At 33.3% G+C, this 14626-nt stretch overlaps 1 protein-coding gene across 10 annotated transcripts in view; it reads left to right on the top strand.

Annotated features, from left to right (window-relative positions):
* Positions 1-9647, top strand: part of LOC106108331 (protein AF-10) — a 30771-nt gene extending 21124 nt beyond the window's left edge. For 7 of the 10 annotated variants that reach the window (XM_013289474.1, XM_013289473.1, XM_013289479.1 and 4 more), the window contains 9 exons: positions 217-359; positions 1546-1647; positions 2800-2836; positions 3013-3196; positions 3864-3896; positions 4030-4150; positions 4837-4971; positions 6594-6706; positions 8353-9647. In XM_013289474.1, coding sequence (XP_013144928.1) covers positions 217-359; positions 1546-1647; positions 2800-2836; positions 3013-3196; positions 3864-3896; positions 4030-4150; positions 4837-4971; positions 6594-6706; positions 8353-8391 — 907 coding nt within the window. In that variant the 3' untranslated portion in view covers positions 8392-9647. Of the gene's footprint in view, positions 1-216; positions 360-1545; positions 1648-2799; positions 2837-3012; positions 3197-3863; positions 3897-4029; positions 4151-4836; positions 4972-6593; positions 6707-7353; positions 7408-8352 lie in introns of all 10 variants that reach the window. The other 3 variants (XM_013289472.1, XM_013289471.1, XM_013289475.1) reach the window with 3 other exon arrangements.
* The last annotated feature ends 4979 nt before the right edge of the window (positions 9648-14626 follow it).

Raw genomic sequence — 14626 nt, 5'->3', positions numbered from 1 at the left:
TAGGCTACTCACTTTTGTTTTTTTTTATTCCACGCTGATAGAGTCGCGAGTGAAAGCTAGTTTGGAATAAAATTAAAGTGAACTTGCTAGGCGAACAGTTCCTATTAAATTTACATTAATGTCTATGATGGTTTCACAATGCCATTGAATTGGTACTGTCTCATTTATTATTTTTTGTTACAAACAATAACGAAAGATCTTTTCTTTGAATTTCAGTGTGAGCGGTGTGCCGGGGTCAAGTAAGGATCCAAACGCGGCAGCCATGAGCCCAATACCGGGGGCTATAAGGAACAAGAAACGCGCCGCGGTGTCCTCCACCCTCGTTTCCATGACTACAGTACCACCTCCAACTCCTATGCGTGAGTTTTAAATTATTAAACATCTTAAAATTTCTGTTGCCGTACTACTTGTATAATGCTGTTTGTTGTTTTTTCAAAAAATGAGACTGAAGGAATCTCTACTAAAGTTATAAAGAGGAAAGATTTGTGTTTTTGTATTGAAATAACTCAAAAGCTACTTTTATCACTCAACAACATTGGCTATTTTTTAATTTCACGCGGTTTGTCCACAAATTCATAAATCTATAATTTTAGTCTTATTTTTTTGTCACAAGACACAGTTAGTGTTTTATACAAGTGTTACGACACTAAATATCTATGGTTATATTCATATATAATTGGGGCTTTGAACATAGCATGAGATTATGGGCTGAATATAGTTTTTGTGTCCGTGGGACTTTAAAGGGAAGAGAAGACCTTGGGCCGCCAAAGATTGTGGACAAATTCATATCCATTCCATATTCGCCTCACATTTACTTAACCATCTCATAATTAAGATAAAAACAAACTAACTGACTGACCTGTTTCGCTACCGCTACTTCTGTCGAAAAATCGTACAACATCCATACAGTATAGTTGACACATAAACACAACAATAATGTACACAGCAAAATAATTTATTAAAATATGAAACATAAGGGCAAATTTTAAAAATCAAAAGTATAGATTTCAATTCCAAAAGGTCATCGGAATATTCTAAAGTTTTTTTTTTAAGTTCATTCGTAATTTTTTATTAGTTGCACTCAACAAGGAAAAAGAAAAGGGTTCTGTATCGCGTGCAACCAGAAATTAAATAAGCATATCTGAAAAGGTTTCGGCGAGTATTGTGTGCAATAAATATTTAGCTGCGTTTTACAAATGCCATCAAAATATCACAACGGTGTCTTGTTAATGTAATTTTGGGTCATCCGTTTATAATTGAATTTTTAATAAATTTGAGTTATTTTTTACTGTCCTTGCCTATAATTGGAAATTAAAAATACCTTAAAATGTTCAAATGCCGTCACTGAAAATACTTTTTCGTTCTTTTAAAGAACGCAATCTCTTGTCCAAACCGTCTGCTAACAATTTCAAATAAAAGTTAAATTCTCTCAATTTTACCTATTCTGTCTTTATGACAAACAACTCAAGAATATTTATTGTTCCGTAATGTGGGCTTGCGACGATTTTCCGTTTATTTGGGAAAAAAACAATATTACCTTCGCAGACTCGCCCTCGACACTTAACCTCGCGAACATGCGTAGGCCGCCTCAGTCTACACCGCCGCTAATGTACCAAGACATTAAAGATTCTCCGCCAAGTTCACCCAGTGAGTATAGCGAAATGCCTTATTTGCGATATAATGTTCGCCCTTAGGAAAATTAGTAATATAATTGGCTTAAGCTTTCTCTAAATTGTTATGCCTGGCAACGGACTTAATGGTACAGCTGTTATAGTTATAGGCGACAATTATATCCGTATCTCGATTCAGAAAAAGATTACAATTTTGTAGAGCGCCATCTCTGTCCCACAAATTAAACGATCTCACTCTGATCGTAAGGTTGTGACAGAGTAAGCGATACGAATATGAAATCTCTTTCCAAACCGAGGTGCGCAATATTTATTTCCGCCTACTATAATTGTATTTGATTTCCTTTAACTTTAGTTATTTTTTTTATTTATAGCTTTATATATCGAAACGTATAAAATAGGTAGTATGCATAAAAACCTAAGAGTAATTACACGTACATACACACATTCTAAAAGTGTAAACACGTTAAACATTTTTTGACATTTATATTAATTAATTAGGTGTTTTTGGACCGTATTTTGTTCTGGATATTTGTTCTTCAAAACATTACACTGCCTGGTTATTTTATCTATATCCAAGTAGTCAACCAACTGTGTAATTCCATCATTAAACATATAATAATAATAGAATACTAATTATAAAATGCCATTTTCCTCTTGTTATTCAATTATTTTCCTCAATCTTTTGACAAATACATTTAAAATGTACGTATATGTACTATTGTATTTTGTTTGTTTTGTGTGTTATTATTTTCAGTTCTGAATATTTCATTGTTAAAATAGACAATTGGAATCCAAATTATTTAACTGTGACTATTTTAAATGTTGATATTTTCAAGAATTTGACTTTAGTGACGAGTTATACCATTTTTATGCCGGTTTTATATTTGCTTGAATGAATCAAAATTGTTCTGCTATTTTAAGTAGTTAGTAATAGTAAATCGTGTTTGTGTAATCCAGTAGTGCAAATGTTGCTTAGTACAAATTTATTTTTTTGTTACCACGGAAACGAGAAGGTAAAATTTACTTCCACCAATCAGATGCAACAGTAATTACAATATATGACAATTTATATCAGCATTTACTGTTCACTTATCGATCGATCGATTCAGAAAAAGCAAATTCAGCTTATAGTTAAGCAAACAGTTTATAAGTGTATAATTTCTTACAGATTCGGATCGTCCGTTGAAGCCTAAAATGGAACATAAGTAAGTAACAAAGTTTTACATATTACCATTTCATTAGAACAGACTTTTTTAATTTCAGTCAATTGTATGGATGATGATTTATATGTTTTTTTATCATTTTATCTTTTAGACTGTTATACATACTGAAAAAGCATGGAACGTTTTGTAAACTCTAGCAATAAAGCGATGTTATGTAGTTTGTACAGTCGTCTTGGCGTGAACTGCCCCGCGCCTCATATGTTGGGTAACGAGCTGAATCCTGAGAGCGGAGCGGCAGCGCGCTTGCAGGAACAACTTAGTGCGGAGCTGGCCGCGCATGCGGCTGGCGGCATCGGTGTTGAGCCATTAGTTCCTCCACCACTCATCAACAGAGCTGCTTCGGTGAGCAAACTTGATCATCGTCATCATCATCAGCCTTTATCTGCACACTGTTGGACATTGGCGTTCCCCATTACCATTAGAATGCTGTCCTGGTAAACCATCGAGTGGTCACCTGAATTCGATAAAGCGAAGCGATCGCTGCCCATTTACATCCGCATTTTTTTATGTTAAGCTAACCCTTGACCACCTGAAGTAAATGATGATGCAGTCGAAAGATGGTACGCGCTACCTTAACAAGTAGCTGTTAATACCAGTTGCGTTACCCTTTATCAACGGAGGAGACACACATTAAGATAATATTTCCCCTTCTTATGCGTCTTCTCCAACGTGAAATCAACTTTGCCTTCCCATTTTACGAATAAGAAAATGGTGACGAAGGAAAGGGCTTAACATTAGGCTTTCGGTACAACACTCATCGGAGTGTATGCGGAATTCCTTCTACTTGACGCCTGTCTTCTGTGTGGTCGTGGTATTGCTGGGGACAAGCCGGCCCTGCATTGGGAACATATTAACGCGGGCTCTACTTGTTGCCTTCTGCAGCCAAGAGCTTCCCGCTGACCAAATTCTTCGGTCCACGTACTTGTATATCCTCAGTTTTAAATGACTTAATTGAACAGTAAGTGTTCAATGTTAGATTAGCGATATCGCTAATCGAATCTTTGTTTAGGGGGGCTGGCCTGGAGATGGCGCTGCGATCGCGGTAAGTCCTGTCATAAATTATACTTAGAAATATATAATAAGCAAAATACATTAAAATCTTTTCTACTAATCAGAATTACATGACATAAATGTAATAATGCGTAAGATTAAAAGTTTTTTTTAAATTGTAATAGGGTGTTAGCGGTTTAAGCGGTCGTGGGCCAACATCAAGTGCCCAAAGTCTGGATCAGTTGTTGGAAAGGCAATGGGAACAAGGCTCACAGTTCCTAATGGAACAGGCTCAACATTTTGACAGTAAGTGCCATTACATACATCCTCGACAGTAGTCAGGGTAAGTTGAATGTTAAAAACCATGTCGAAGTCAAACCTGAATACAAATGTATTGTTATCTCTGATTTTTCAATGATAATAAGGGAGATGGCAATATTATTCAGGTGGCAGTGGAAACAGCGACAATTTGATTATAAATGAACGAAAGAAGGGAAATTAAATGTCTCGTTAACGGATTGCATGGATATTCCTGCAAGAATTCAGTTGAGTTGCCTACGCTTTAGTGCTTGTAATGTATTATTTATTTTACCCCCTTCCAGATAAAAGATCCTTAGAACTAAAATAGTATTCCTTTTATGTTTAGATTTGATGTTACCCCTCGTATAACTGTAGCACGATTTTTATTTTTAATATCTTACCTCTAGCAGTTTCTATTAAATACATTGTCGAGTTAGCTTCGAAGTTGATTTGGTAAAGATCGATCGATCGATATAGGGTTAATATAGGATGTTGAATCTATTGGACATTTAATTAAAAATTCTAAAGATTTTTTACCATGTTCTTTTTTTTATTTTATCAATCGATAGGCGATTGTTTTTATTTCATTAATTTTCAATTCACTTGTTTTTTGTTAATGTTTTGTTGGAGAGTTTTACAGTTAAAAAGCGCGTTTATATAAAGTTGTTTTTTTCCTTAATTTTCTGTAACAGTAGCATCATTGCTGTCGTGCTTGCATCAGCTCCGAACGGAGAATGTCCGCCTTGAGGAGCATGTGGGCAGCCTGCTGCAAAGGCGGGACCATTTGCTGGCTGTTAATGCCAGACTTGCCATTCCTCTCACAGCTGGTATGTGAAAGAAAAAAAAAGATACTCTTATACATTTGGTCGCGTACATTTAATTTGTTCTTCCCGGGGTATAACTAAAGTATTCGATTGAACTTTATAAACTATTAAGACTATAACGTCTCTAGCAACGTAAATGAGGAGCGGACACGAAATATATGGTATATTACACTACGCGGAAAGTCGTCTTGTGTGAACAGTTTAGTTTAACGAAGCAATATCATCAACTAGATAGATGTTTTTATTACAAGGACATATGTCTTTGTTAGAGCGCGCGCGTAATTTTAACTACACTATCGCAGAAGTGTTTAGCCTCGTTTTGATTCCTATGAGCTTATATGGAGGTGTGCACACTACTGGATTTTTATTTATGCAACTAAACAGTTGAATTGGCTGCGAAATAATCAACAACAACACAACAGACGTGCGATAGTTTAGTCAAAGGTGTGCGCCTGCTCTTTGATGCTTAGAAAACTATCAGCATCGAATTCGTCGTTAAACAAACAGAAATCCGCTCAATTGGCGTTGATTTCATATCATTGGTGTGTGAGCAATTGGGCTCACACAATGCTACTATTTCATACAAGATAATAATATAACGACTTGGTAGTGATTCCGCTTCGCTTTCTAAATACTGTGCTAGGGGCGTAAGTTGTTTCAAAACGTAGTATTCCCATAAATGTATAATATAAGAATCATATTGGACGGCTTAACTAATTATGGGAACAAATAATTGAGAAATTAGTGCTAAATCTAATTTGAAATTATATAAAATACGCCTTTGTTCAATTTTTTAGTATCATGGTTTTAAGATACTATCACTACTAGAGGTCATATAGAATAATTTAGCAAAGCTTTACCCCTAGCTAGAGTATGAGAATGCAGAAGTCCATGTGCATGATCCTAAGCGCTTCTTTTAATCCAAACATTATCATTTCATGTGTAAATTAAACTGTTTATTTACAATGTAATACAGGTATAATGTTGCTAGCCTCAAGAATCCCCTTCAATTGCACTCGAGTTTTCCCACCGGGTTTCATTGGATTCAAGCCCACATAAACCTATCTGCCCCCCCTTAACTTTCGAAGAGACCAAAAAAGGCGTTTTGTGCAAATGATCCCAGTTTTTTTTCCATTTTATAGATCCAGTCTATACAATAAAACACTATGATTATTGCTGGCTACGTTTAGTTTTTTTAGATACTGGTTGATGTTGACAACCTTTGTAATATGTTACTAAAATGTATACAAACATACGAGTATAACGTAATCTCTATTTCTTTACTTTTTACTTACTTACTAGTATTATAAACGTAAAAATGTAGATGGATGAATGGATGTTTATTAGAGTTTGTAGCTTGAACGGCTGAACGGATGAAATTTATTTCTGTAGAGACTCGTCTGGAAGAACACATAGGCTACTTTTTTTTATTCTACGCGGTCGGGGACTCGGACGAAAGCTAGTACATAATATTTTTGTGTCGCTGCATGGAAACCCTGTGTAGATTTATATGTAAAAATGTAATGCAATGCTTTTACCACCTTGTTAAAGCGATAACGCGAGTTTATACAAAATGTTTGGTGTAATTTATGTGTTTGGGATAGATATATAATGTGTTTGTGCAGTGGCGGCAGGTCCCCCGGAGCCGAGTCGATGCATGCGGGATGTGTCTCAACTGCGAGCTACTCCCGGACCAGTACGACCCAATGAAACTATCACTTCGGAGCGTTCGCATCAGGTACTATTTAACAAATATAAAAATATATATAAATATGTTACCATGTTAAAATAGATATCCCACATTTTTTCTCACAGTCAGTCGTATTGTCAGATTGTTTTATTGCAGAAAATGATATAGAAAAAAGAACAAATATAATAATAGCTCTTTTCTCTCTTCTCTCCCTTTCTGTTTCTTATAATCCCTTTTTTCCATTGCTGGCAAATAATCCTATTTATTTAAATATTGTTACTTGTAGAAAACAATAATTTGAGCAATCAAAACTATTCATCGTATATTTGCACGAAGTATGAAATGTAAAATGGTTAACTGACTAGGAAAGTCACTTTATAATTCAAAACCTCGCCGACTAGCAATTTTCTTCGGCCCCTAGACTTATCACAACCATTATCCGATATAATATTCAAATCAAAATTAAAGGTTACTTTACAAAATGGTAATACAATGGTCGTTACTTATCTAACTGAATTTTATAAAACCTAAGCAATTTTAAACATACTTCGTAGTTGGTTACTTAAAATTTAAACCTATATGTTAACTTATTACAATTTTTTATTATCTGAATACATTTGCTATCGTCTCGTTCTACATACAAGATGATCGCTTTTAGAAAACTCTTGTAGTTTAGGCAGTTGTTTGTGTTACAGCATAATAATCATCGTACAATGGAGTCCTGCTGATTTTAATTCCGGATACTTCAGGTTTTTATTTAAATCCTTTTTTAATTTCCATTATTTTTATATCCTTTATCCATTTTTCTATTTATCCTTTGATATTATTGCGATATGTAAATAATAGGTGTTGATTTGACCATACTAAAGTGGGGATGTCTTGATTTGCCCATACTGAATTGGGGATATTTAGTTTTGACTATACTAAATTGGGGTTATCTTGATTTGATCATACTAAAGTGGGGATATCTTTATTTGACCATACTAAAGTAGGGATATCTTAATTTGACCATACTAGAGTGGGGGTATATTTGTAGCCCCTATCAGATAGACCACAGTCGTAAGGATGAAAGAAAGTTTGTAAGAGACGCGTTGAACTGAGTACTGAAATTGGCCTTTATCTCGTAGTGAACTGTACAATGAATATTCTGTTTCATTATGACATTTTGTAGCCAAAATGACTGGATTGATTTAGAATTGAGTGGATTAAATTTTTCATAAAAGTGTCAGGGATAGTTCCTACTTATGTAATACTACGTTTGCCCGCGACTCAGTCAGTGTGGAATTAAAATAAAAGTAAGTAGCCTGTGTTCTTCCATCTATGCTAAATTTCATCTAAACTCGTTCAGCAGATTAGGCAACAAACATCCATCCAAATTTTATTTTATTATATTCAAATATTAGTAATATCACACTACTGTACTCAGTCGATTAATGGATGAATTTACACGTTTTACTAAATTTATTTGACAATAAGGGCCGCAAATGAGGATTCAATCATCTTAATTCCAATATAGCAAATACCTTTAGTAAGGCTTATAGATTGCAATTGCAAATTCAATACCTACTTTTTAATCGGAACACGATATTTCGTCGTCCTTCGTTTCTCCTCCCAGGTTATCCATTCCCCCTTCTCGTCCATTACTGGTAAAAAATTGGGAAGGGAAAGATTAAATTGTCGTGTTCGTTTTGTAGCTGATAATGCGCGAGGTGCAGCAGCAAAAGCCCAGCTGAAACCAGGAGAGTGGCGGCGCCGCCGACCCTAATGCGCTGCGAAACGTACAGACGTACATATACTTAGAGCAGCGCCGCCGCCCTGATTTCTCCATCGATTCTATACTCAATTACGATAATTAAATTCACGTCTAGCGTTTACCATCAAAAATAATCGATGTTGAGAAAACTTTTACAACGCAATTGTGTTTGTGTAGTTTTTAATTAGTGTAATAATTTATTAGAATGTCAATCGTATCTTAAATATTAGGTACTGTTGATATTTTAATGTATGGTGATTTAAATCGCTGATAATCGTCAAATGTTAATTTGAAGATTATTAGCAATTTGCTCATTTATTTTATAAGATCGACATTTTATTTTAAAGTTGATAACATGGGTGTCGCCAGGGCATTGGCCCTCCCTTAGAGAATAGTAAAAAAATATTATAGATATGTAAATTACTTCGAAAATATGATGTTAAAGTCCTTATCCAAGTAGTTAATTCCAAAATTAATTATTTCTTTATCAATTCGGCCATATATAGATATGCAAACCCTTAGAAAAAAAATAACAATCCTCTCCCTTAGATGGCGACGCCCTTGGAATATAATAATCTAGTTCAAACATTGGACTTATAGTAAACCTACTGACCGGACAAACTCTCGGAATGACTAGACGAAACAATCGTCACAATAAACGGCCAACAACTAAACAATACAAAAGTATTAACAAACGAAATCTCTATTGCTTACAAATGCAAAACGGACAAAGTAAAATTGATGTTGCTAAAAACTTATAGCTCAAGTGAAGGACTTGTTAAATTTGCACATATACGCGTTCAGTAAAACAGCCATGAAGTGATTGTTGACACGATATTGTAACGTGTTAAAAAGATTGCTATAACAATGGACACAGTTATACGTGAATTTTAATGTTATAGTGAATAATTGGTGTATTAAATGTTTGCTTGAATGTTAGTTGATTATAAGATTTAATGGCCTCTATATGTTTACTATATATCATATTTACATTAAAACAATTACTGTATTGATGTTAATAGCCCCCAGATGTTGTTTTCTATAACATAAAGACGTGGGTTTACATTGTTAAAAATTAGAAAACTTCCTGATTTTTTGATTAAACCCGAGATAGAAACATGACTATGTACAGTGGAATCTCACGGTTACATATTTCTATACTTCTTATGTTTTGTAATTTTGTGTTTTTTTTTTAAATAATGACTTTGATGTATTAATATTACAATGTTATTCTATGTTGATTATTTCAATTCATTTGTTTATAACAATTTCTTGATTATTTGTATTATTCTTGATATGTTTTTAATCACTCTTGACCTTAGTAATTAATTCTATCTGTAAACATAATGTGTCGTCCATTTTCTCAATATTTAAAATTACATGTATGATCGTATATTAATGGAAGCCGTTCTTTAAACGGCATAGACTTTAAATTGGTGTTCTAATTTTTATTGTGTCCAATTGCTTGTAAATGTAGGTTTCTGTCGTGACGTATCTATTTATGGACGTTTTCGTCCCTGTCTTATTCGCCTGTCAAAATAGAGACAGCGATATCTGTCATACAAGTCACGGCAGAAGATTTCCACGGTAAGATCCACGTGTTGTGAGATTTCGTTTTTAGGTCTTGCTTTATCAAGATCTGCAAAATTCCACCTCTAACTTTGTTAGTAAAATACGAATATGTACTGAAATTCTTGTAGTTTTAAGATACTGCTATAAGCATTTTATGTCTATACGTAAAATTCATTCATTGAGTCTTTCGAATTTCGAACTATTTTGAATTTAAAATTTAATGAAACCCTTTCCAGTCGTTTAAAGACCCAGGGTTCGATTCCAAATGGTATGAGTATTTAGATAGCGTGGGATATATTTATCGTGATTGTAGGTATGCTTTTTAAGATGTAAGACTGAACATCCAAAATTTTAACAACTAAGTAATTATTGTAATTTTATTGTGACGTATTTTTAATTTTAATTACCATTGATAAATGATTATTTATGATTTCATTTGACTGTTAAAATGTTAACAGCTATGGTTCTCCACCTGTTACTCTGTCAATATATTTACGATAATGTTGATATATAATACGATGTGTTAAATGTTCCATAACTTTTATTGCTAATTGTACGTATGTTTGCTGTATTGATTAAAACGTCGCTTGAATGTTTCTTATGTCGGAAGACTATTTTATATTAGGTACATAGTTAGTAAATACCTGTAACGTTTCTATATATTATATTTACGACTAATTTTATTGAAGACGAAATACGATAACTTTCCGCTGTTCTAATAAATACACTAGTGAAATCCGTATATGTTTAAAAGCCAGTAATAACTTGCTGAATAGAAATATCGCGATTTATTTGTCGATAAAGTCCTGAGTACTTAACCGTTTGTAAAATTGTCATAAATGTATTATATTAGAAACTGAACCTTTATTGTTCAACTCTCAATGTAAACTTAATGTATAAATAAAATATATTAGTGTTGATTCCGATGTTAAAGCTCGGCGTAGATGAAATGTTTGTATAAATCACATTAACAACTAACCTGCCAAAACCTCTCCTAAGCCCCTAATTAGCACATTATTTTATGTGGTGCTGTAATAGTCAATGTTTTAATATAAATATATATGTCTACCTTTGCAGAATTTATCAACAATTATAATGATCAGTAGAGTTTAATAAGGAACCCTTGAATCAGAATATTTTAATCGTAAAAGATTGTTTCGAACTTTTCCTGTTCCTAGGGTATTCCTATTGGCTTACTCCTATTACATTACTAGCAAATATCTTATTATCCCTATAAATATATAGGAGATTATATCTATGTACAGTGGGGCTTGTTTACGGTGTTCCACCTTAGACATTTAAAAACTATTGCGGTTGACATGATTGATTATGTGTAAGAAGGGAAGTTGCAAGTTCGTTGTGTTCGAAGTAATGTTTGTGTAACTGGAACATCGCGAATGAAGGCGACTGTACATATTGATTACCCATAAATATTTTAAAATAATTAATCGAAATATATAGCGGCTTTAAATGTTTACTTGGTGTTTACTTTAATTATAATAGTCTCAAATGTTGTAATAAATGTGTAGTCAATAATTTGAAACATTACATGTTATTGAATTATCTGACCATTGTTCTTTGATTTGTGAAGTTTTTTTAGGTAATTATTGTTTAATAATCAGTACATTCTATCAGTATTCTTATTGGAAGTGTTTCATTGGTTTGTGTGTGAGTAAAAATGTAATAGTTTATTGAATAATTCGGAATTATTTATAACTTCAACTATGAAGTGATCTCGGCGTATTGATAGTATTGTTTACTACCCGTGCAGGATAACATGAGAACTAAGTGCAATGACGTTACAATGCTTACCTGCATTGTACATTAAAGTATGCGATTTAGAAACAAAGGCATAATAATGTTGACACATAAGTTACTTTGTTGTGCATTTGTAGTAAATATTTTGCATTGACCTTATGTTAGATTATTATTATATTGTTTAGTTTTTTAAACCCGATTATAATATGCTGTATGCATCTTCTATGTTGTCAGATGGTTGATTTTTCATGTTAAATAAATGTGTGGTTTAAAATAATACTTCTAGATGTAATATTATTGGCCGTTTTCACCAAAAAATGTAAACTTATTTGGCCTATACTTGATGAGAAATATTCGAAATCCTAGCAACCCAACTGCAAAGGCCTAGATGTCTTTTTTCCATGACGATTTATGTATTTTAAATCTATAGCATAAATTATTTGATTGTGAAATTAAAATTAATTAAATATGTGGACTGAAAAGTTACTTTCATAAAAATAATTACGATGCAATGTTTAGTTGAAACGGTCAATAATCTCTCAAAGCATTTATGTCATCTACAGTTGTCTATTGTAAAACGTTCTAGTAAATAAATAAATATTTCAAAATCAGGTTTTTGTTTTTTTTTTGCACCTGTTTATCACACAAAAGTAGATTGTTACAAACTCGTAACTCAAACTAGCTGACTGCTTCAAACGATGTCAGGTTAGGCGCCAATAGACTGTTAGCAATCGAGCATTAAGATAAGTCTAATTCATGTATCACTTTTTAAATGCCTAATCACTTTTGTTGAAACTACACAAAATTGTTTAGCTCAGTATTACCCTCGTTAAACTTTTCTTTACCATTGCATTGCAATATTTCATCATCATCATCATCAGAGGCACAACAGCCACGGGTGGGCCTGGGCCTGGTCCAGTAAATTCCTCCATATAGGTCTATCTAGGGCTTTTTGTTTCCGGCCCTTAATGCCGACATTTTTAAGGTCTCATTCGACATCATCTTGCCATCTTAGTTTCGGCCTCCCGCGTGATCTACGTCCCTCTGTTTGGCTCTCTAATAGGAGCTTGGGAATTCTGCAGTTACTCATCCTCGCTACATGTCCTGCCCAGCGTAGTTGACCAATTTTGATGGTCTTTGACAACATTGACAATTGCAATATTTAGGTGTTCTTTTTTTAAAATACATACAGGGGTCAGTTCATATCATCGATAGTTATTCTGTTAATAATAATGCTTAATTTAGAATCTTACTAATATGAATGCTAAAGTTTAGATGGATGTTTTTTAGAGTTTGTAACCTAAACTGCTGAACGGATCTGAATGAAATTTGGCATTAGTAGAACACGTAGGCTACTTACTTTTATTTTCACGCGGACAGAGTCGCTAGCGAAAGCTAATAGGATATAATATCGTGTCCATTATTTTGTGTCAACATTAAACGTAAAGATCGTCCTTGATTTTTCTAATCAATAAGCCAATAATATTTTTATCTACTGAAAGGTATAAATTCTTATATCCAGTTATCAGCTATTGTAAGATAATCGTTGGTTATCTTTTATACATGTATGGGTCAATAATACATCCTTTAAAAAAAGTAGTAAACGATGTCACGAGAATTTCCAAACCGACTCGCGTTTAAGGTTGTTGATAACATCCTATTGAGGGACGGTTAAAAGAGAATCCTAATTTAACTATAGCTTGATAAAACAAAACATCAAGATGATTTTCAATAAAACTAATCTAGGGGCGATCGTGGTGAAATGCTGGTATATAAATGATTAAAAAAACAGTTCTCGAGCTAGTTGCTAAACCCAATAATTATCAGTTGGCAAAGTTTCTATTTCCTAGTTATATTTAACACACATTTGTCTCGTTAAATTTAGTTCATTTAGGTACCCTTTACTTCATTAATTGTGAAACTGCAACTCAAAATGCAAGCTTGATTAGCCAATCCTTGAACTAATCGTTGATACTAATTAAATTTGTTTAGTGATATTACCACATTTTATTTATTAATCTTCTTGAGGAGATAAAAACCATCTTGATTTTAAATAAAGTCAATGCTTCGTCGATTGTTATTTTTATCATAAATACTAACATCGTATTTTATCACAAAGGTTCTGTATATTTATTAAATATTCACACAATAGCTTACGTCCGAAACTGAAACAAAAGTAAGTAAGTAAAAAACAAAAGTAAGTAGCCTATGTATGTTCCAGACTATCCCCTACATCTATGCAAAATTACATAGAGATCCGTTGAGCAGTTTATGTTATAAACTCTAACAAACATCGATCCATCCATCTAAATTTTAGCAATTATAATATCACTAATTAGTTATTTATAATTAACAAATAAATAGCAATAAATGAAGTGGATTTTACGTTACATTCTAATTAAGTGAAATGGCAATAAATCATTGTTTTGTTCATCACGTCATCTAATAGTGCAAAATTAATAATACTGACCACTTCCCCTCCATCAAATAAGGTGCTATATGAATATAGGTGTACAGACGGTTGGGGCGCGAATGTCCCCTCACAGTGGAAGGGTGGAGACTACGGTCCGTTAGACGACTTTGGTGCAAAACACATGACATTGAATATTAATCTTTAATATTTCTTCATTATAAAACCTTCAAATTTTAGCTTTTTTGCCATAGTATCCTGGTACATTTTTGTTTTTTTAAATGTTAATAGGTAATAATTTTCTTCTAAGAATTAGTATGGACACTACTTACCTACTTCTTTTTATATTTCGTCGTAGGTATTACTACCAATTACAAATTCAAAATGATTGTATAACTGCATATCCGACGTGTAACCCTAATTAATCAATAATTTTATCAAAGGACGGTACACAATACAATTATCGCGTCTTAAT

Source organism: Papilio polytes, unplaced genomic scaffold (genome assembly GCF_000836215.1).
Source record: "Papilio polytes unplaced genomic scaffold, Ppol_1.0 DF821644.1, whole genome shotgun sequence".
NCBI lineage: Eukaryota > Metazoa > Arthropoda > Insecta > Lepidoptera > Papilionidae > Papilio > Papilio polytes.
Note: the sequence above shows the minus strand (reverse complement) of the source record. Positions and strands in the feature narration are given on the sequence as shown.